This window comes from Cucurbita moschata, unplaced genomic scaffold (genome assembly GCF_002738365.1).
Source record: "Cucurbita moschata cultivar Rifu unplaced genomic scaffold, Cmos_1.0 Cmo_Scf00016, whole genome shotgun sequence".
In the NCBI taxonomy this organism is placed as follows: domain Eukaryota; kingdom Viridiplantae; phylum Streptophyta; class Magnoliopsida; order Cucurbitales; family Cucurbitaceae; genus Cucurbita; species Cucurbita moschata.
This window is the reverse complement of record NW_019268532.1, coordinates 1,216,535-1,237,681: the sequence shown is the minus strand read 5'-3', so window position 1 is coordinate 1,237,681 and position 21,147 is coordinate 1,216,535. Positions and strand designations below refer to the sequence as shown.

General features: G+C 36.5%; 3 protein-coding genes across 5 annotated transcripts; 1 reads left to right on the top strand and 2 right to left on the bottom strand.

Moving 5' to 3' along the window:
* Positions 1-90: 90 nt before the first annotated feature.
* Positions 91-3,665, bottom strand: LOC111454527. Of its 2 annotated transcripts, XM_023096027.1 has the most exons (6): positions 3,507-3,665; positions 2,183-2,346; positions 1,746-1,833; positions 1,483-1,658; positions 1,185-1,382; positions 91-709 (listed from the first exon to the last, which is right to left on the bottom strand). In XM_023096027.1, exons 1-6 carry the CDS (start codon positions 3,598-3,600, stop codon positions 524-526), a joined length of 906 nt encoding a protein of 301 aa, XP_022951795.1. In that variant the 5' UTR covers positions 3,601-3,665; the 3' UTR covers positions 91-523. The 2 variants fall into 2 exon arrangements, with proteins under 2 accessions (XP_022951795.1, XP_022951796.1); XM_023096028.1 differs by having other exon boundaries at positions 1,483-2,054; positions 2,183-2,316; positions 3,507-3,589.
* A 3,916-nt stretch (positions 3,666-7,581) lies between these two features.
* Positions 7,582-8,434, top strand: LOC111454528 (EPIDERMAL PATTERNING FACTOR-like protein 2). Its single transcript, XM_023096029.1, has 2 exons — positions 7,582-7,827; positions 7,912-8,434. The coding sequence occupies exons 1-2, from the start codon at positions 7,725-7,727 to the stop codon at positions 8,277-8,279; spliced, it is 471 nt and encodes a 156-aa protein (XP_022951797.1). The 5' UTR covers positions 7,582-7,724; the 3' UTR covers positions 8,280-8,434.
* Positions 8,435-9,422: 988 nt separating this feature from the next.
* LOC111454526 (inositol-tetrakisphosphate 1-kinase 3-like) lies at positions 9,423-13,928 on the bottom strand. Of its 2 annotated transcripts, none has more exons than XM_023096025.1 (10): positions 13,546-13,928; positions 12,966-13,047; positions 12,683-12,715; positions 11,386-11,506; positions 11,198-11,290; positions 10,972-11,091; positions 10,697-10,873; positions 10,228-10,283; positions 10,045-10,129; positions 9,423-9,923 (listed from the first exon to the last, which is right to left on the bottom strand). In XM_023096025.1, the coding sequence occupies exons 1-10, from the start codon at positions 13,725-13,727 to the stop codon at positions 9,832-9,834; spliced, it is 1,041 nt and encodes a 346-aa protein (XP_022951793.1). In that variant the 5' UTR covers positions 13,728-13,928; the 3' UTR covers positions 9,423-9,831. The 2 variants fall into 2 exon arrangements, with proteins under 2 accessions (XP_022951793.1, XP_022951794.1); XM_023096026.1 differs by lacking the exon at positions 13,546-13,928 and adding an exon at positions 12,362-12,469.
* Positions 13,929-21,147: the final 7,219 nt, after the last annotated feature.

Sequence of the window (21,147 nt, the reverse complement as noted above, 5' to 3'; positions counted from 1 at the left end):
GATCATAGAAGCTAGTAAACACTTAGTATTGATAAATCAGCTGAGCTCAACCAGACATATAGCTCTACAACAATGACATGAAACGCTCTGTACATGTAATACAATGCATATATATTTGGAGCCATATGTCTTAAAATTGCTATATATGTAGCTATGTGAAAGGTTTGCCCATGCCCAGGTCAACATCTTTATCTACTGCCTCATCAGTGCATGATGGAAGTAAAGGACATATTTTAAGTTAGAAAACACGAACCTGGAAGCAGTGGGTTGGTGTGTCGTGTATGGAACTGTACAGAATTCTTTACTCGAAACGTCGATGATTGAGATATGAACAATTCGTCGTGTTTTCTTGTGACAGTAGCTTTCTTAGTATGAACCTTGGCTTCCTTGGCCTGCTGCAAGTTTTGAAAAGATTAGCTGAAAGAAGTATATCAAGCCAAATAATGGCTCAAGTTCCTCACAGTCTCTTCATTTTTCAGCTTTGCTATGGCTTTCTTTTCTATTTTTCGAACCCACTCCTTGCTTATGTGCAAAAGTTTCCCAGTTTCCTCAAGTGACTTGGGTCGGAAATCGACAAGTCCGTATCGCATAAGCAGGACCTGCCTCTCCCTTGATTCCAACCCTTCAAGAAGATTAAGATGTCGATCTTCATGAGTTTTCGCTTCACAGTCTCTTCTGGGCTCTGTATTGAAGTATCTGCTGCAAATTCCTGCACCATAAGAGCAACACTTAAAGAACATAAAATATCAGATCAGAGTTTTCTTGTAATTTGTAACATTAATCTAAAAGTGTAACAGCCCAAGTCCGCCCGCCGTTCGTAGATATTGTACTCTTTGGACTTTCACTTTCCAGCTTCCCCTCAAGGTTTTAAAATGCATCACCCTTATAAAAGGTGTTTCGTTCTCCTCTCCAACCGATGTGGGATCTCACAATCCATCCCTCTTCGGGACTCACCATCCTCGCTGGCACACTGCCCATTGTCTGGCTCTGATACCATTTGTAATGACCCAAACCCACCACTAGCAAATGTCGTCCTCTTTGGGCTCTCATTCGGGCTTCCCCTCACGATTTTTAAAACGCATCTGCTAGGGAGAGATTTCCACACCCTTATAAAAAGTGTTTCGTTCTCCTCCCCAACTAATATGGGATCTCACAATAACCTTGTATGGAAGAGAGAATCATACCATAGATTTCATGTTTAGGCCATCACTCCTCTTCTGATCAATCGAACCAACAACTTTTAAGCAGTTGTTAGCAAGTCTAACCTTGGCCAAAGGAAGGCCAGTGGCCTTCGCTATATCGTCATCAGAATATCGATTACTACCGTTGTTCAATGCCTTTCGAGCTTTCTGAATCTGATTCATTGCCTTCGTCAATGACCACTACAAAGAATTATAAAGACGAGTCAGTTATACATGAATATGAAAACTTTACGAAAAATCGCCTCCCGGTGAAAACAGAATCATACTGGAATTTGAATTCCCCTTGAATTTCGTGCAACAACGCTCGACATCGATTTCCTGATCTTCTTCCTGCTCTTTTACCAGAGTAAACTACGACGTCATCATTTTGGCCATCTGTTTTCGGGTTTACGTTATGATATCCCCCGTCCTCAATGGCTAAGTCATTTTGGCCATCTCTTCCCAAGCTTAGCATGCCTGATTCAGCAAAAGTTTCCTCCAAAACATCAATGTTTTTCATCAACATGCCAAAAGACGACGCTTTGCCAGTAGGCAAGCTCGTACCAGCAGAAAAATTGTCGTCTACTCTGGACGGCCTGGTGCATTTTAACCCATAATGCAAATGACCGAGTGGCCTTGCCTTATTGTTTATCTGAGGTATAAGAGTGATGAGAATGGTAATAACATATAAGATCCATCTGACATGATGCAAATATACTCCTGAAACTATATCTTTAGCTGGATTCTTATCCATATCGACTTATCTGTTCTCTCCTTTCATTTTACCGCATCATTTCCAAAGCGCTCGAGTTTATATTTGTACTTTCAATGAATGAACCAAACTCGTCCTTGTGGATTTGATCCTACGTGCAACTATTATGATCTAAAATTATTTTCAAGTAAGGAACTATTATTGGTTAGATTCAACGCCAAGAACAATAAACTGAGACAAGTCAAGACTATATGTGGGTGTTGTGTGACGTTCGTTGCGCAGGGCTAACCTCTATCTCTTTCAAATCTAACAGATTATCGGCCGAGGTTTGTGGAGCTTCGGACAAGCAAGTGTACGTTTTAAAGGTGTCTCTAGAGATAAATTCTCCTTCCTCACAAATACTGGAGAAGAAGGAAAGTCTTCCTGAACCAAAAGAAGCTTCCCTGCCTTTAGCTGTTTTAAAATGTAGAACTGAACAAAATTAGAGACTAAGACTAGTACGCTACATGCATTCCAACGCCAAAAATCATGACAGAAACTTAGAAAATGATTTAATTAAAGGATGTTAATACACGAGGCTCTTTCTCACAAGCATCCAAGCTGGGGGGAAAATTTTAAGATAGATCGAATGCACGCTTCTCATTGATAGACAAGCGAAGTTATCAACAAGTAGTTAATCATAAACAGTTTTGTAGTCAGTAATTGTGAGATCTCATGTCGGTTGGGGAGGAAAACGAAACATTCTTTATAAGGGTGTGGAAACCTCTCCCTGACAGACGTGTTTTAAAAACATTGGGAGGAATCCCAAAAGGAAAAGCCTAAAGAGGACAATATCTGCTCGCGGTGGGCTTGGGCCGTTACAAATGGTATCAGAGTCAGACACCGGGCGATGTGTCAGTGAGGAGGTAAGCCCCGAAGGAGAACGTTGACCCCTAAGAGGGGTGGATTGGGGGGTCCCACATCGATCAGGGCGTGGATTATGAGATCTCACATCAGTTGGGGAGGAGAACGAATCATTCTTTATAAGGTTGTGGAAACCTCGTCTTAGGAGACACGTTTTAAAAACTTTGAGGAAAAGCCCAAGAGATAAAACCCAAAGAGGACAATATCCGCTAGCGGTGGGCTTGTGCCATTACGTGAAAAATCTTCATAACCTAACAATCCCAGAAAACTTAAAACAAGTTTAAAATTCATGAACTGTCACTTCAGAAATCTCCACAGAATCCATTGCTCATCTATGTGACAAGGAATACTCAATAATTATCGCAACATTTTGGTGGGATGTTCATCATCTTTGATACAAAATTTCCAAGACACGCCCAAAAATTTCATTTCTCAAACGATTGAGATTATCGCCGCCAGAGCAATTTAACTATTGATTACAACGACAAGTACAACAAAGCAAGCTAAAAAATGCGAAAACCAATCAGTAATAGGCTTAGAATTCATACATGAAGCTTGCTGAATCGCATCATCACAAGACAGAAGAAATAAGCTCAGAATTCATACATAAACACAGATATCAATCGACGCTAGTTTCTAATTCAGCATCGTAGTAATAGGCTTAGAATCAAAGCAAAAGTCAAGAAATGTTTCAGAGAAAAAGAACTAACAGGCATCTGGGGAAGCCTTGGAAGAGGAGCTCCGGCGACAATGAGCCTGAATTTGAAAACTCCATTTGAGATTTGGCCTGAAAAGTGTTGCCATCGTGAAAATCGAAGGCAGGAAGAGGCGGGAGCTTGGCGGCGAAGTAGTAATTAATTACTCTTACAATCTAATTCCAAATTCCCTGCCACTAATTTTTAATCCCGTTTTAATAATTTGGAAAATAAAGAAAATTAATTAAAATATTAGTAATGATATTATATTCACTTTATGTTACATTTTATTGCTATATTCTTTTTAATAATATTAGAAATGTCGATTCATCTCTTATGTCAATATCGAACCTATACATATATGAAAATGTCGACGAAAATAGTTTGTTTGATGGTACTTGTTACTCGAATAACCGTAGTAGTTTTAGAGCTAATACGTGTAATAAACCCCGACTTCTAGAAGGGATGCATTTATTTGACAAAAAACAGTCAACACAAGCTTTATCGTTGCTCTGATGATTCATGATAGCTCGATAAATCGCACGAGCGACTCATCATTCAAATTTATTCTCTATCAACTTTCAATGGCACGATCATCACGTGAATTAGGGTTCGATTACAGAGAGTGGAGCCTGAGAAATGGCTACCACATCCGAGGAAGGCAAGTCATCCCCGTATTTTTCCATATACGTGGGTTCGATCCTCCAAGGCCTGTTAGAGCTCTCTTCAACCTGCTCATGGCTAGATCGATCGGTTTCAGGTCAAATAGGAAGAACTCGAATATTCCACCTCTGGAAAGCGCCTACACCTAATAGCTTAAGCCGCTGCAACATACATGCAAAATAACTTGACACGGGGAGGTAGTAACAATAAATAACAATACCGGGCTCCTCGAGATTAGTAATTTGAATGAATACAATCTAAATTCCTTAACAAATCATTACAAAAAAAAAAAAAAAAAAAAAAAAAAACCAAGATTTTGATTGATCAACCAACCAAAAAACTTTGACGCTCGATGTTCACAAATCACTCGACTACAGTTACTAGCAAGTGATCAACGTACGTGTACGACAAGTTAACAACACGTCCGATACATATATATATATCATACCTAACAAGTGTCGAACATAAGTCTGATGGACATAGAATGATCGGGATCGTGGCACGTAGGATAATAGCCTCTAAGAAGGGGAAAGAACCTTATTTTTTACAAATCATATCCAAACCACTTTCCTTAAAAGCAGCTAGCTTCATGAAGACAAAGATGTGAAGAAAGTGGCAGAGAGTAAACTCTGATGCAATTCCAGGAAGAGCAGTGTGCATGCGCATGCATGCAATCCAACATCAGATAAGACAGATGAACAGAACACATGTCTGTCTCATTCTTGTTTTTCTTTGTTCTAATTATGTTTTGTTCTTTGAGCTGATTTTGTTAGAAAGCTCTTAACTTTCATTGTTTTATACTGTTTTTTGGTTGAATATTAACAGAACTATATTGATATAAATTAAAAGTTTTAAATATATATGAGAAATAAATTAAACGAACGACGTTACTGGATGATTTAGAAAAGGACGTTATTTCATTATTTGGTTATATACGTCCGTGTCTAGGATATTCCTACGTATACCTTCCATACAAATTTTCAGAGCTAAAAGTGGAGAGGGGTCACATTTTCTTATAAGAGTGTGGAAACATTTCACTAGTAAACGCGTTTTAAAATCGTGAGGTTGACAGTGATACATAACGGGTCAAAGGCATCGAGTGGTGTGCTAGCTAGCGAGGACACAGAGCCCAAAAGAAAGGTGGAATGTGAAATCTCACATCGATTAAAGAGGAGATCGAGTGCTAACGAGGACGTTGCGCCCCCGAAGGAGGTGGATTGTGAGATCCCACAGTGATTAGAAAGGGGAGAGAGAGTGTCAACGAGGACGCTGAACTTCGAAAGAGGTGTATTGTGATATCCCACATCGGTTGGAGAAGAGAACGAAACATCCTTTATAAGGGCGTGGAAACCTCTCCCTGGTAGATGCGTTTTAAAACCACGAGGTTGACAGCGATACACAATGGACCAAAGCGGATAATATTTATTAGGGGTGGGCTTGGACTCTTACATATATTCTTAGAGGTTAACTGATCGAGTCTCCAATCTATGTTTGTTCGTTTCCCTACAGAATAAGTAGAGATAAGGATATCTCCTATATCTCCATGATCTCGAGGCTAATCCTTTATAAGGGCGTGGAAACCTCTCCCTAATAGATGCGTTTTAAAATCACGAGGCCGATACATAACAAGCCGAAGCGAACAATATCAGCTAGCAGTGGACTTGAGCTATTACAAATGATATAAGACCCAAGTCACCGAACAATGTGCCAACGAGGACACTGAGCCCTAAAGGAGGAGTGAATTGTGAGATCTCACACCGATTAGAGAGGGAAACAAAGCATCCTTTATAAGGATGTGGAAACCTCTACATAGCATACACATTTTAAAATCGTGAGACTAACGACAATACGTAACAGACCGAAGCAAACAATATCTACTAGCACTGAACTCGGGCTGTTACACATATTCTCAAAGGGGTTTAACTGTTCGTTTCCCTACATAATGAGTAGAGACAAGGATATCTCCTATATCTCCGTTCTCAGGCTCGTAAATCATTCTCCATTCTAATGAAAATCTTCATCAAATGGTGGGAAAATACACTGAAACCCCTCCCCGAGAAGATCTCGAGGCTAATTCTTCACAAAAACGAGTTCGAAAAGAGAGAGTAAAGGGTACGATGTAAGCCTAAAGAGAAAGTTCGAGGAAGAAACGAGCATAATGATCGACGAAATCATAAGAATGGCATACAATGATTTGTGTATAATCATGAACAATACAAGAAAGTGTTAGAAAATAGGAAGAACATGGCGTGTAGAAATGGGAAAGGGATGGAAAACGAAAAGGCATGCAGAATTGAGGTTTATATTCTTCACAACTCTCCAAAATCTAAGCTTTGCTTTCTCGTGTAAACCAACACAACGTTGGCTCATTAAACGAGGCTAATGTCCTTCCCTTTTCTTCTTTGGATTATTGCTTGTAATTGCTTTGCTCTTCTTCTTCATAAACACAACAATACAGGATGAAAAGGATGGGACAGTTTGAATTATAGAGTGCCCACTCAATCTCTGCTCACTGCACCTACTCTTTTTAGGTTGGTACACTTGTATTATTTGGGATAGATCTTACGTTGGATGGAGCGTGGAATGACGGAAACTTCTCCCTAGTCGATGCGGTTTAAAATCGTGAGGTTGACGGTGGTATGTAATGAGCTAAAGCAGACAATATGAGCTGTTACTAATGGTATCAGAGTTAGTAGCAAGGACGGTGGACTTCTAAAGGGGGTGGATTGTGAGATCACATATTGGTTGGAGGGTAGAACGAAACGTTTCTTATAAGGGCGTGGAAACCTCTCCCTAGTAGACGCATTTTAAAATCGTGAGGTTGACGGTGATATATAACGAGCTGGACAATATTTGCTAGCGGTGGGCTTCAGTTGTTACAAATGGTATCAGAGCTAGTCATTGGACGGTGTGCCAGCAAGGACGTTGGACCCCTAAGGGGGGTGGATTGTGAGATCACATATTGGTTGGAGGGTAGAACGAAACGTTTCTTATAAGGGTGTGGAAACCTCTCCCTAGTAGACACATTTTAAAACTATGAGACTGATAGCGATACGAAAGGGGAGCCAAAACAGACAATATCTACTACGAATGGTATCAGACAGTGTGCCAACGAGGATGTTAGGCTCCCAAGGGGGTTGGATTGTGAGATCCCACGTTGGTTGGAGAAGAGAACGAAGCATTCCTTATAAGCATGTGGAAAACTCTCCCTAGTACACACGACTCACGACGATACGTAACAGGCCAAAGCAAACAATATCTGTTAGTGGTGAGCTTGAGCTGTTACAAATGGTATTAGGGCTAGTCACCAGACAGTATGTCAGCAAGAACGTTGGAACCCAAAAGGGGTGGACTGAAAAATCCCACATTGATTTGAGAGGAGCATGAGAATCTCTCCCTAACAGACACGTTTTTTTATGTGACTCGTGAAACAAATTCCCCTTTCATTCTTCTCTCTTATTTAAACACTTCTTCTTCTTCTTCTGCCATCCATACCTTTAAAGCTTTAACCTTTTGACATATCCATCCATCCATCTCTTTTTGTTCTTTCTTTTTCCAGTCTCTAAAAGGATGGGCAGCCTTCAAATTTGGCACAGAAACAAACACCTTTCAATTCCCTTCCTCTTCTTCCTCTCTGTTTTCCTCTTCATTCATCTTACGTCCATAGCTGAAGGTAACCCATTCACTCTATTCTACACATTACACTTCGTTTTCTTATAACTTGTTTCAAACTTGAAGAGTACATTTGTTCACATAGGCAGAGGTTTCCAGACGCCATTAATGGAGGACAGGAAGGTGGAGGAACAACCCAGCACGGCGGAGCTGGTGAGGATGAGGAGGAGGAGTCAGATAGGGTCACAGCCGCCAAGCTGCCGGAGAAGGTGCAGGGAATGCGGCGGACCATGTGAGGCAATTCAAGTACCAGTAGCAGTACATGATTCAACACATCAGAAACAGAGGAGAAGAACAAGAAGAAGAATAAGAAGCCATTTCTCTAGTGAAGCTTCTTCTTCTTCTTCTTCTTCTAAACATAATAAGGTGGCTCTGTCTAGTGAAGATGAAACCTCAAATTACAAACCCATAAGCTGGAAATGCAAATGTGGGAATTTCATCTTCAACCCATGAATTTTGCTGTTCTTTCAATTCTTTTTCATTCAATAAAAATACCAACTTGTAAAGATCAAACATCTGGAAATCATCCATGGTTCTTGAGTTTCTTTCTGTGTTCTTCAAGACAATTAGGCAAAGGGATGTCAGGTGGTGATTTGAAAGTTTAAGAAGAGAGAGAAAGGGAGAATAATTATGGTAGAGATTAAGAGAGAGAAAATGAGGTGGAAGTGTCATAGTGTCTGTCAGGTAGAATTCAGACATTTCTGTTCTTCTGCCTGGTTTTCGTATAATATAAGATTTCTGAATCTGGAAAAATCTCCATGGCTACAGAACAGAGTAGCCTCAATAAACTCAATTCATCTCTCCTTCTTCCCTAAAAATGCTATAGACTATAGATCGGAGACAAGACCTCTTATGCCGGAAAAGAAAGTTAAGTGGACTCGACTCTTCGTTGGCAGTAAGAAAGGAAGGAGGCATTGGAAAGACTAGACTAGACCATAGACCTCTTATGCTGGAAAAGAAAGTCAAGTGGACTCCTGACTCTTCACCGGCAGTAATAAGAAAGGAAGGAGGCATTGGAAAGACCAGACCATAGACCTTATGCCGGAAAAGAAAGTCAAGTGGACTCCCGACTCTCCACTGGCAGTAAGAAAGGAAGGAGGCATTGGAAAGACTAGACCATAGACCTCTTATGCCGGAAAAGTAAGTCAAGTGGACTCCCGACTCTTCGCCTGCAGTAAGAAAGGAAGGAGGCATTGGAAAGACTAGACCATCCTAAAGTCGAGGCATTCAGGAAGCAACTAGTCGCTTCTGGACAAGCTTCTATCAGGCCAACCACTACCGAAAACCAAAGAAGAGATGAAATTCTAGATTGAACAAATAACCCACCTAAGATAATACGCAAGTCAATGAGAGCTAGCTATTGTTGCTTGATGGAAACTTGCCCCATATTTGGAAACCCGGCTCGAGAATAGTTTCTTAGTACTAGGATCAACTCTTCCTTCCTTGCCGGGTTTTTGCCAAAAAGGTGAAGATTTCCGAGACGAGCAGTCCAGGAGGGAGTTAAAAGAAAAGAAAAGATTCTCGGGAACATAGTAGCATGAAGAACATATTGCTAATAATCTAAATACAATCCAATTGGCCATGACTATCTATTCATTAGCATAGTGAGCAGCATGACTTGAATCCCATTCATTCAGAGCTGTTATAAGCGTTAATTAATTCATCTAAACAGAATTTACATTGGATCCTTGGCACTTCCCTTTTCTACCTTAGAGATATTTACAGTCATTCTAGGAACTCCCAACAAAAGCACAGGGGACTGTAAGATCAGTTCAGATTTTGAGCTAATTAATGCAAGTTAAAAAGGCATATTTACACCTTCCAAACTGCAAACTTGTCATCTTAGTGAGCGAGCAAAGGATAGAATTCATACGAAATGGCTTCTCCCATCCTTCAGCCAAGTGAGTTGCCTGAATGAGCTGCAACTGGAAGCCTCGCCCTCAAGCGCTATTCAAGAGTTATCTGGAGAGTACTGAGCGTGACCGTATGAGAATCGAAGAAGTTTCTAGTAAGTTGTTCTCTTCTTGTACTTGCTCTGTACCAAGCCCAAGAGGAAATCTGTGAATATGTGCTCGTATTCTGGCATTTTCCCATACCCTGAAATGAGAACCAGCTTTACTCGTAAACAGAATTATAGGGTCCGAACGAACGATAAAATTGCACGAATTATAGGGTCCAAATTATAAACTTATAAATCCTATAAAAGACAACAACTTACCAGGGAAGTAGTTGATATCAATGACATAATAACGATCTCGAGTTCCATACTCTCGAATAATGTCGAGGTTGAATAATCGAAGCCCCTGTACAGAGGTAACAGAATGACCATATGATCACAATCCATTTTTTCTAGCAAATGATTTTAGGCAGGAAAAATGGGGTAGAGGAGCAAAAGCCTTACCAGTCGACGTCTGAGTTCCTTTGCTAATCTCTCTAATAGAGGTCGTGGAGGAAGTTCTGCAGATAAAAAGTATGCACCGAGTTTAAACGTCACTCTAAGAAATTTCAATTTTCGTAACAAAAGATGTTTCTGAGCTTTATCGCTAGATATTGATATAGGGTTTACGTCTTAAACCTTCCCTTTTAAGTATTCTATCAAACACATGATACATTTTGTAAGATCTCACATCGGTTGAGGAGGAGAACAAAATATTATTTACAAGGGGTGCAACCTCTCCCTAGCAGACACGTTTTAAAAACCTTGAGGGGAAGCCCGTAAGGGAAAACCCAAAGAGTACAATATCTGCTAGTAGTGGATATGGGCCGTTACACAAACAAAGCAATAGAGTCTGATCTCTTGAAGTAAAACAAACAAGTTAATAAAGACACCTAAGGTGTCAAAGGACAATCCTTCAAATTTGATGACTTACCAGCAACACAAGGATCCAGATCAGCATCATCAGCAGATGCAGCAGCATGAGAAACTCTCGGGAAACGATAAATACCAGCATTTTTCAAGACCTCCCACATGCTGACATTTGGCAACGAAAAACGTCTGACCACTTTTATAGCTTCACCAACTATGAAAACCTTAAACATGACACCTCCTGGCACCATGAGTAATAGCAATTCAGAAACAAAATTCACAGGATCCCAAATTATGGAAGTAACATGGAATGAAGGGAAGAATATTAGAACTACTCACCATGGTTGACAAACTCCTGGAGAACAAGAGGAGGTTCAAGCTTTTGGAGGGAGTACTTATCATAAGCTAAAGATAATTCATGGGACTTTTCACTTCCATCAGCAACCAACGGTTTAGCAACTGATACCAACGTGAGAAAACCATAAAGATATAGCATAAAAATATGAGAAAAACGTTGTCAGGAGATATTCATGATCAGTATCACGTATCGCATAGATATACATACCAAGAGGAAGTTTTAGCCCGACCTTCCCCACTGCATCAGAAATGGAGGATGCATCTTTCTTTATGACTAATTGCCTTGGAACATCTACTTTGCCTGCACAGAAAAAAAGGTCCCTTTTCCTTCAGTAAATTCCAGAGTAATATCCCCATATACATATAGTACTCAAGCAACACATTCTCAACATTTACCATAGGATTCAGATAATTCCATGTCGGCAACTGCCTGGAGCATAGACTGGCGATTGTGCAAGTGTTGTATCGCATCTGGGGGATCTAGAACGGTCACTTCTGGGTGTGTTTGTCTGTATTCCTACAAACATATGCAGAGAGGGTAAGAAAACAAATTGGAGCTTATTTGAAAATGTTTCAGAAATATGGTACACACCATGGCCAAATGAGCACCAGAAAGGGTCAAGGGTGCAAGAATACAAACGAAATTAATTTGCAGCTACTAAGAGCTAAATCATAAACAGGTATCCATAAGAAGAACAAGAAGAAACAAAAGGAATTTGAAATAAACACAGAATCTAAGTTAGAAATAGATTAAGCATTAAGCTTTCATTATCTTCAGATATTAGACATCTGTCGAAAAAATTTAAGAACATATCGGTATGAGTACCTTCAAACACAGACATGCACAATGAAAAAGTGGAGAACAAATTCAACTGCTTGCATATTTTTTAGTTAAAACTTTTGATAAACTGTTGGATTGGAGAAATCATCCACAATACCATTCATGTTCCACAATCCTACCATTTTCTTAGATAAAACCTGTAGATATATCAAAACGAGACATCTAAATGTCACCATTATAAGTTATTGAACTGTAAAAGAAATATAGTAAATTTAGACGACCCACAAACTTCGTAGAAGCTGAGAATCGTTTAGCACCTATAACCCCGCACAACCTTTTCCTTCTAAATCATAAGAGCAGAACATTTGTCTGACTGAAAGCTTATAAGAACGAGGATGCAGACTCTAATCCTATAAATCAGAGTTCTAACAAAATCTTATATTGATGGGTTAGGCAACTCTTAAGCCATCTCCCGTTAGGCCAATCAATGTTCAAATGGGTAGCCATATACTGTGGAGAATGGAACCCATATAAGTTAATACAAATCAGAAGTAGCCATTTTTTGGTTTTGGCAGAAATTTCCAAGAAAACCTGAACAAATCAGCCATGTGGCAAGGAGTGGAGACATCCTCCCTTGTTGGAACCTTAAGGCCTCGACCTCAACTACTGAATCATGATTCATGACGTTAGAGAACCAGTCTGCACATTAGGCCAGATGTGGATGAGCTTTAAATCAAAACTAGTTAACCCATTAGCCAATGTCAGTGATCATTCGACTCCAACCATGTGATTAGATGTCGCATAGCATACAAGTTAGGCATACAATATTACATTCCAGGAGGTTTAGGTGCAATTCGGACACAATAAAAACAAGTCAAAATGAAACTAAATATTCAATAATAGAGGACTAACCTCGAGAATCTGACGCCACTCTTTTCCTGACAACTGCACGCAAGAAAAACAAACAGAGAAAGGGGGCTGTCATAAAGAGTTGAAAAGCCATAAGCGCCATACAAAACCAACTACAAACAACTGGGACCCAGCAAATGGTGAAAAAGAAAAAATCAGAAATGACGCATGCAACCCATATGTGGTGGAGGAAGGATTCTGAATCGCACTCTGTGATAATGACATAGAATGAACCACCTCCAAAATCACAAGGTTTCTTTCAAGGAAATTCGACGGAAAGACTAACCTTGTGCAGAACAATGTCAAATGGCCCCTGATCCGACAGAGGTCTGTTTTGATCAATTGCAACGAACAATATACCCTTGTTCCTGCATTTCCCAGTGCAGATTATGAAGTAAACTAACAATCACTCAATAATCTTCATGATGTTCATGATGTGAGAATATAGATAGAGAAATTATTCACATCCATATATTTTCAGAAAAAAAAAACCCAAATCCTAATTGCATCCTCAGATTTCACAGAAAACAAGAGAACACAAGTTGATTTATCAGCTCATTTACTATTACGATATTTATTAAAACATTCTGATATTTTTTTCCTCGTTCCCCCTCAACCCAAGCAAAGGAAAGCGACGTCTACGGCTCTGGAATTTCCCTCCATGAAACCACAGCCGGAAACATAGATTCTTACATTTCTGAAGGAAGAAGAAGAAGAAGAAGAAGAAAAGGAAAACAGACAGCCATCCACAGATTTTTCATTAAAAAAATTTGGAAGGCCTATTCCATTCCAAAAGGTTTCGAAACGAACAAAACGCAGGATATAACAAAAAGATCGATGAATTAGGGGTTAGTAAATATGTTTACCTAGCTAATCCTTCAAGCTTAGGCTTCATAAAGCTCTTGGTCTTCTTGGAGGTAAGAGCATAGCCAACAACAACCACCTTCCGCTGGTGAGCATTCGAATACTTGGATTGAAGCGACATCGTTTCGTCCATTTCAGGCGGCGGTTCGTTGGTGGCGTAAGGCGAATCCTCCTTCAACCTCATAATCTCCTCCCTCCGGTAGCTTCCCCTGCCTGGAATCAAACAACAAAGGCACAAGAAAGAAACGGAAAGTGCCGAAGAAAATGCAGGAGATTGAGAATTTCAATGGCGAAAGAGAAGCAAAGAGGTAAAAGGGCGAAAGCTTCGGCGAAAAGAGAGAAAAAAAAAAAAAAAAAAAATTCTTCACGAGAACCAGAGAAGGAGGTGAGGGTAGAAGTGGAGATGAGTTATTTATAAACAGATTTTTTTTTTTTTTAGTTAAAAAAAAAAATGGTTTCTAGCTGGACTGTCTTTTTTTAATGGGTTGAAAAAAAAATTAAAAATTAAAACTAAATAAATAAAAAAGGCTCCACGCGTTGTGGGCAGTTTTACACGTTTTGAATTCCGTTGCGTTCAACGGAGTTTAGGCAAATCCCCGGCCAGCCGGTTTGTTCTGGTTCACATCTTATTATTATTATTAAATTTTTTTTAAGGGTTATTTATTTATTTATATAATTTAATACGATATTTAGATTAATAAAAATATATTTAAAAAATGACGCGGGTTTTACCTATGTTTTTTCTCATTTTTATTATTGTGGTTAATTTTCGATGGAAATGTTCACTTTATACAATAATTACGGTTATTTTGTAATTATGTTTTTTCTTGTTTTTATTATTACAGTTAATTTTAGATGGAAATGTTCACTTTATACAATAATTACGGTTATTTTGTAATTATGTTTTTTCTTGTTTTTATTATTACAGTTAATTTTAGATGAAAACGGTTGTTTTATATTTTATTAATTACGGTTACTTTGTAATTATTGTTATGGTTACAATAAACTTTTAAAAATTTAAATAATATCTTTTAAAAATTTTTAAAAGAAAAAATCTCAGAGATAATTCAAAAATATTTTTATTGTTAATATTTTGTTTAAAAATGCTGATAAATTTTTTTGAGTAACATCAACAATATTTACGTTTATTTAGTAAATGTTTAAAAAAGTTATATATATGGATGAAACATTCATCGACACCTCATAGATTGTCTACAAAAATTTTAATATTGCTTTCGATTTTTTAATTAAGTATATTAATGAAACATTTCAAAATTCAAAATATTTTAAAAAGAAAATAAATGTATTTTTTTATATTCTTTTTTAAATTTTAGGATATTTTTTAGATTTTTTTTTTTTTTTTTTTTTTTTTTTTTTTTTGCTAATTTAAAAAAAAAATTGTTAGATTTGGAAACATAGTATAAGCCTTTTATGTAATTAAAATGATGGATTAATTAAAGTATTTGGATTAACTTAATTTCGGGCTAAACGTATGGTTTAAGGAAACAGCACTCACCAAATAGAATGGGTCGACGTGGCAATATAGATGACGTGGCTTTCCATTGTTAAAGGATAAGAATGGATTTTTCTAATTCTCCTTTATTCCCCATTTTTATGGCATTTATTAAATACCATTTACCATAATTATTCCACACCTTTTTTTTTAACCTTTCCAATCACTTTCTAACTCACTTTTTAAATAAAATAAAATATTACCTTTTCGAACTAATTTAAACATAGTTCAGCCAATAAAATGTAAATTTTTTAGATAATATTTGGAGTAAAAGATGCTTTAAAATATACGACCACGAAAAAATGAGGATAGGGTTATTGGAGTGAGAGGAGAGAACGAGGGATGTGAAATTACATAAAGGGCTCGTGTTTGAAGGTGAAGGAGAAAGGAAAAACGAAACATTAAGAATCAATAGAAATAGAAATAATCGAAAATATTTACCTCGTTCAATTAGGTGAAGGAGCATAACTGTAACGACCCAGGTGCCCACCGCTAGTAGATATTTTTCTCTTTGGGCTTTCCCTTTTATGCTTCCCCTCAAAGCTTTAAAACGCGTCTTTCAAAGTTACACAGTAGAACTGGTACTCCTTCTCACTGTTCCCCGAAGGGGAGTAGACACGAGGCAATGCGCTAGTAAGGACACTGGGCCCCTAAGGGGGTGGATTTGGGGGCGGTCCCACATCGATTGAAGAAAGGAAAGAATGCTAGCGAAGACGCTGGGCCCCGAAGGGGAGTGGATTGTGATATCCCACATTGGTTGGGGAGGAGAACAAACCACCATTTATAAGGGTGTGAAAACCTTCCCCTAGCATACGCGTTTTAAAGCCTTGAGGAGAATATTTGCTAGGAGTGGATCTGGACCGTTACAGTAACCGAGTTCAAGAAGTCCAATTTAGGAGTACATTTATTTATTTTTACTTCAAAATGGAATTTAAATCTATAAAATTGGATTAATGTAATATGTTCATATTTTGCAGTCAAAGATCCTTAATATCTCAGAAGATTTTATTTAATTTCTGTTTGGATTCTTTAGGATTATGGCCATTAATACATATATATTTTTTAATTATTTATAGTACAAGAAAACACATGATTCATGTAATATATTTATTAAAAAAAATTATTTCAAATATAATTAATTAATTAACTAATAGTTATTAATTTTTAATATATATATATATAATTAATTATTTATTTAATTAAACAAATCGATAATTATTTAATTTCTAAAAATGAAAAAAATACTCTACTAATTATTTACAATTAAAATTTTATATAGTTTTATTAAATTTATTTATTTGAAAATAATTATTAAACACAGATGGTTAAATAAATTCAAATACCGGTATATTATTCTTAATATATTTTTTAATGAATACAAATTAAATTGACTAAAATTATTTTAATAATTTAATAAAAATAGAAATAAATTTAGTGATATAAAATTGTTGGGAGCAATGCATGAACCAAAAATATAATTTATTTATATAAAATTCGATTCGAGAGAGAGGAGCAATATCTATTAGCAATGGACTTGAGGTATTAGAAATGGTATCAGATCTAAACACCAGAGCAGTATGCTACCGAAAACGCTAGACCCTCAAGAGGGTGAATAAGAGCTAGAGACCATGCAGTGGTGCCAACTACGACACTAGGCTCCCAATAAAGGTGAATAAGAGCTAGATCAATGTGCCAACTAGAACGCTAGGCTCTCAATGAGGGTGAATCAGAGCTAGACACCGGGCAGTCCCAAAGAAAGTGAATAAGAGTTAGATACTGGGTGGTGTGCCAGTAAAGACGTTTGACTTTCAAAGAGGTGAATTGTGAGATCCCATGTTGGAAATGGGGGATACAAGTGAAAGCAAACAATATATCGGTTAGAGGTGAGCTTGAGCTGTTACGATTTTAATTCTATTTCAAATACAATTATTTTTCAATTCTCGAACACTTTATTAGTTCTAGAATTCAATTCGAATTCGAACACGTGGACCAATTATAGATATGTTTATTAGACATGAAAAAGAGAAAAAGAATCTATAAAAGGCTATATTTTGGACAGGTATGGGTTGGCCGGTTGGCCCTCCCCCCATAGTTGTGGCAATAGCCAACGCCACAACTTTTTGACACCAAAGACACCCTTGTGTTTTGTGAAGAGAAAAAAGCCATCCATGTGGAACACAATTAGCGTGACCACGACTCACTACAATGATATGATATTGTTTATTTTGATTTAGACTTCTCCAAAACGACTCGTATCAATAGAGATGTATTCCTCGACAGTTATATCTATAGCTACTTCCATGGCCTAAGCCTGTGGCGTATGTCATCGACTTAGGACCCTTCGTCGTGTAGACAGCTTCGGCAGGCTCGGCTGGCGCCGGAAAGATGGAAAATGGAAATGGTTTGATTGGGAGACAAAATAAGGTTTGGTGGTTGGAGATCTGCGGCCGCCGGTGGTGGTGTCGTATCTGATCGGTCAATTTTGTGGATCGGTCCCCCAGCTGAGGTGAGGTGACAGAGAGAGTGTGGCAGGTTATATTCCGCCGGAGAACGGTGACTCTTCCTTATCTCATCATGTTTTATTTTATTTTATTTATTTATTATTATTATTTTTTTGCCATTAATTTTAAATATTTTTCTACACATTTCTATTGTTCCAAATCTAATAATAATAATAAAAAAAAAAGTCATAAAAAGGAAAATATTTTAATAAAGAACATTAAAAATTCACCAATAAAAATACCCTAATTTAACCAACATTATTAAAAGTAATAATAATTATAAAGATCTTAAATTTTTCTATTAATCTCACTCTTTAATAATGTAAATCCATATATTATTTATTTTCTATTATATAGGATTAAATTAAACCGTTGGATAATTATTTATTTATTTTTTAATTTTAAAAAACTCCATCTTTTTTTTGATTTTTGTATCATTAATTTCATATTTTATAGGTAAATATTTGAATTTTTAGACATATTCTAGAAAAATAATATTAAAAATAGGTCTACCCTTTTGAATTAAATCCAGACATTTCGAGAACTTTCTCTTTACTTCGTTCAATTCTATTCAATTATGTCTATTTTATTTTATTTTATTTTATTTTATTAGTGTCAAATTTTCCCATAAAGAAATGTCACGTCCTTTTGTGACCCAAAATTCTCAAATTTATTATTATAAATATAATAAATATATAGAAATCTAGAAATAGCAAAATTCTCCATTATTTATTATTATTATTATTATTATTATTATTTAAACATCGGTTAGCGATAGGTTATAAATGGTATCAGAGCCACACAACAAGCAGTGTGTCAGTGAGGATACTGGACCTCAAGAGAGTAGATTATAAGATCCCATATCGGTGGGAAAGGAGAATGACATTTTGTTGTAAGGATGCAGAAACCTTTAACACAAGAATATTTTTTAAAATAATTTTCATTCTCCGATATAATTTATATTAAAAAATATGTAAAAAAAAATTAATAACATATTATTAAAATGAGACGGGCGGTCAGAGAGAAGAAATATAATTTGCATTTAGTATCGTATTCCCTGTTCAAATAGACATCTCTAGTTAAAAATTTGAATTTTCTCAACGATAAAAAAAAAAATTAAAAAACATCGATAAATTTCGATATTTATTTTAAAAAATGAAAAGTAGGAAGGAATATGTTATGACATGTTGAAGGCGCAACCTTCAAGAACTTAGACTAAGTTAAGAATCTTTCGTAAAGCATAAGGAATGATTCCAATTTAGATGAGAATATTCCAACACTTCATTAAGAACAAATATTAATTTCATAACTTTCATCTCTCAAAATGTCAAATTTATTGACAAATTTAAATTCTAAAGATCACCCAAATCTTCTCAAAATTAAATTCCCACCCCAATTGTTCAAACACAACTCACGAACAAAATTTGTCGTTTAATCTTTTCGAGATATATATATATATATGAGTTCATGAATTTTAATATCATATTAAAGAAACACGAACCTTCAATTTTAAAATCAATTGGCAATAAGAAGAATAGCTCGTTAGATCCTCGACAGAGAGATCAAAGATAGAAACACAATAATAAAGTTTTCTATTCGAAAAAGACGTTTTCCCGCTCCATTCATCAATACTTCTAGCTTTACTTCTAGCTTTGTTTCTAATGTTACCCATGAAAACGATAAACTTTACATTAGACCTTGTGATAAAGTAGCTCGTAATTAGCTATATAGTTTTGGTACGTTGGTTCGATAACATGTGATCTAAGGTGGGCTTCTGAGATTCACGGACCCTCGAACCAAACCGATGGAGAAATAACTATTGAACCATCGAACGGAATCGGGCCAAATTTTGTAGCATGAATCTTATAGGAGGGCTCCATGTTAGGCTAGATTTTAGGTCCAACGTGCACCAAGTTAACACACAATGGCTTAGGTGTTGCTTGAGGACTGCCACCTCATAGACCTCTAGATTGATGACACGTGGACATAAAAAAATAAAATAAATATTTTTTCAATATTATATTTTATTTTCTCAGAGATAATTCACCCGAATAAAAAAATTAAAAATAAACTATATTATAATATAAAAACACAACTAAAACAAGACTTAATAAAAATATCTATTTATTGTCACGTAATTAAAAAAATATACATATTCGATATGATAGTGACTTTTATAATCAATAATCATGAAAATTCGTGAAATTTTGATCCAACGAACACAAAATTAAACTATTTTTAATTGCCGTAAATATTAAATTAAAATTAATTTTTTTAAAGTGAGTTTTTAAGTGTATAATAAATAATTACAACACAAGTGGATGAGGAAAGGAAGATATTTTTATTTTTTTATGTTTTTTTTTAAAGCAATATAATACATAAAGTTATTAAAATTGAAAGGTGCCACGTAAAAAGATGACATGGATGAGTTGGAAGTGGTGTGACCAATGGATTGCCACGGTGGTCAAGTCCAATAACAATTAATAAAATAATAACCCCACAAAAGGGGTACCTCTTTAACGTACAACTGATTTTATTATTATTAAATTCATATTTATTTGAATATTTAAAGCTTATTGTTAATTTGATGGGTTTTTTTTAATTAGTATTATTTTTATAATTTAATTAGAAGATGTGACATATATCTATATATTAACCCAAGTGACATGGGTTAGGTTAAAAAAATAAATGCACAAAGGGATAAGATTCTATGTCTATTTTCTTTAATTATTTTATGTTATATATATATATTTTTTAAAAGTCCCTCGAACATTATAAGAATATCATCACTAATTCAATGGACCTGATTCTCTTGAGATAGCATATCCCAGATTGAAGGAATAGGAAATTGGGTACTCGACAGAAGGCTGGGAAGAGTTTCCACCTCAACCGAAACAGAATAAGGAGAAAGAGAAGGAGCGAACTACTCGATCGACTAAGGCCGTTGCAGGTGGCTTGAGAATGACGCTAGGGCCCTTTTCCCGACAACAGATCGGAGATCGATCTCAAGTCATACGTCTTTTGTTCAGCCAACAGTGTTCCACTCTACTTATTATCGAGTTCAATAATAGTTAGATAATTTAAGAATAAATTGTATTATTGAGTAAAACAAAATGTAGTAGTAATCTACCGACTATCTTGTAATTTCGTAATTTCTTTTCGATTGGTGTTAATAAAGAGTGCGAGTGTTTTCTGTTCAACATTTACATTTTTAAATATACGTATTGGTCGAGATTTGTCTTTATTAAGAATTTGAGCTACCAACCATGTGCTTCTCACCTTTCAAATAGCTATCTGTTTGTCGATTTATGGACCCTCGACAACTTGTTCTTATCCTTATCAACTCGAACATATGTATTTTGATGAACTCTTTAACTTTAAAGATCATCGTACGGTGTGAAACTCTAATAGACGGAAAGAGATATTTAGAGAAGATTAAACCGAACATATGGAAGATGGAGTCCCAACGAGCCACCAAGGGGAGTGGTGGCCGGCCACCGCGGACGGCCGACCAAGAGAGATGGAAGTCAACATTGAGATACATTATTATTGTAATGATGAAGAAAGGCAAATGATTTGGGAATATGGAA

What these genes read in the sequence shown, in the direction of transcription:
- LOC111454526 (XM_023096025.1), bottom strand. Translation starts at nt 13,727, where the DNA reads ATGAGGTTGAAGGAGGATTCGCCTTACGCCACCAACGAACCGCCGCCT. An exon ending in TTGACATTGTTCTGCACAAG is followed by an intron (nt 12,716 to 12,965) that starts GTTAGTCTTTCC and finishes TCTTGCGTGCAG; the next exon opens with TTGTCAGGAAAAGAGTGGCG. An exon ending in TGATATCAACTACTTCCCTG is followed by an intron (nt 9,924 to 10,044) that starts GTAAGTTGTTGT and finishes TTCTCATTTCAG; the next exon opens with GGTATGGGAAAATGCCAGAA.
- LOC111454528 (XM_023096029.1), top strand. Translation starts at nt 7,725, where the DNA reads ATGGGCAGCCTTCAAATTTGGCACAGAAACAAACACCTTTCAATTCCC. An exon ending in TCTTACGTCCATAGCTGAAG is followed by an intron (nt 7,828 to 7,911) that starts GTAACCCATTCA and finishes TTGTTCACATAG; the next exon opens with GCAGAGGTTTCCAGACGCCA.
- LOC111454527 (XM_023096027.1), bottom strand. Translation starts at nt 3,600, where the DNA reads ATGGCAACACTTTTCAGGCCAAATCTCAAATGGAGTTTTCAAATTCAG. An exon ending in TAGATTTGAAAGAGATAGAG is followed by an intron (nt 1,834 to 2,182) that starts GTTAGCCCTGCG and finishes CTTATACCTCAG; the next exon opens with ATAAACAATAAGGCAAGGCC. An exon ending in AGACGACAATTTTTCTGCTG is followed by an intron (nt 1,659 to 1,745) that starts GTACGAGCTTGC and finishes TTGCTGAATCAG; the next exon opens with GCATGCTAAGCTTGGGAAGA.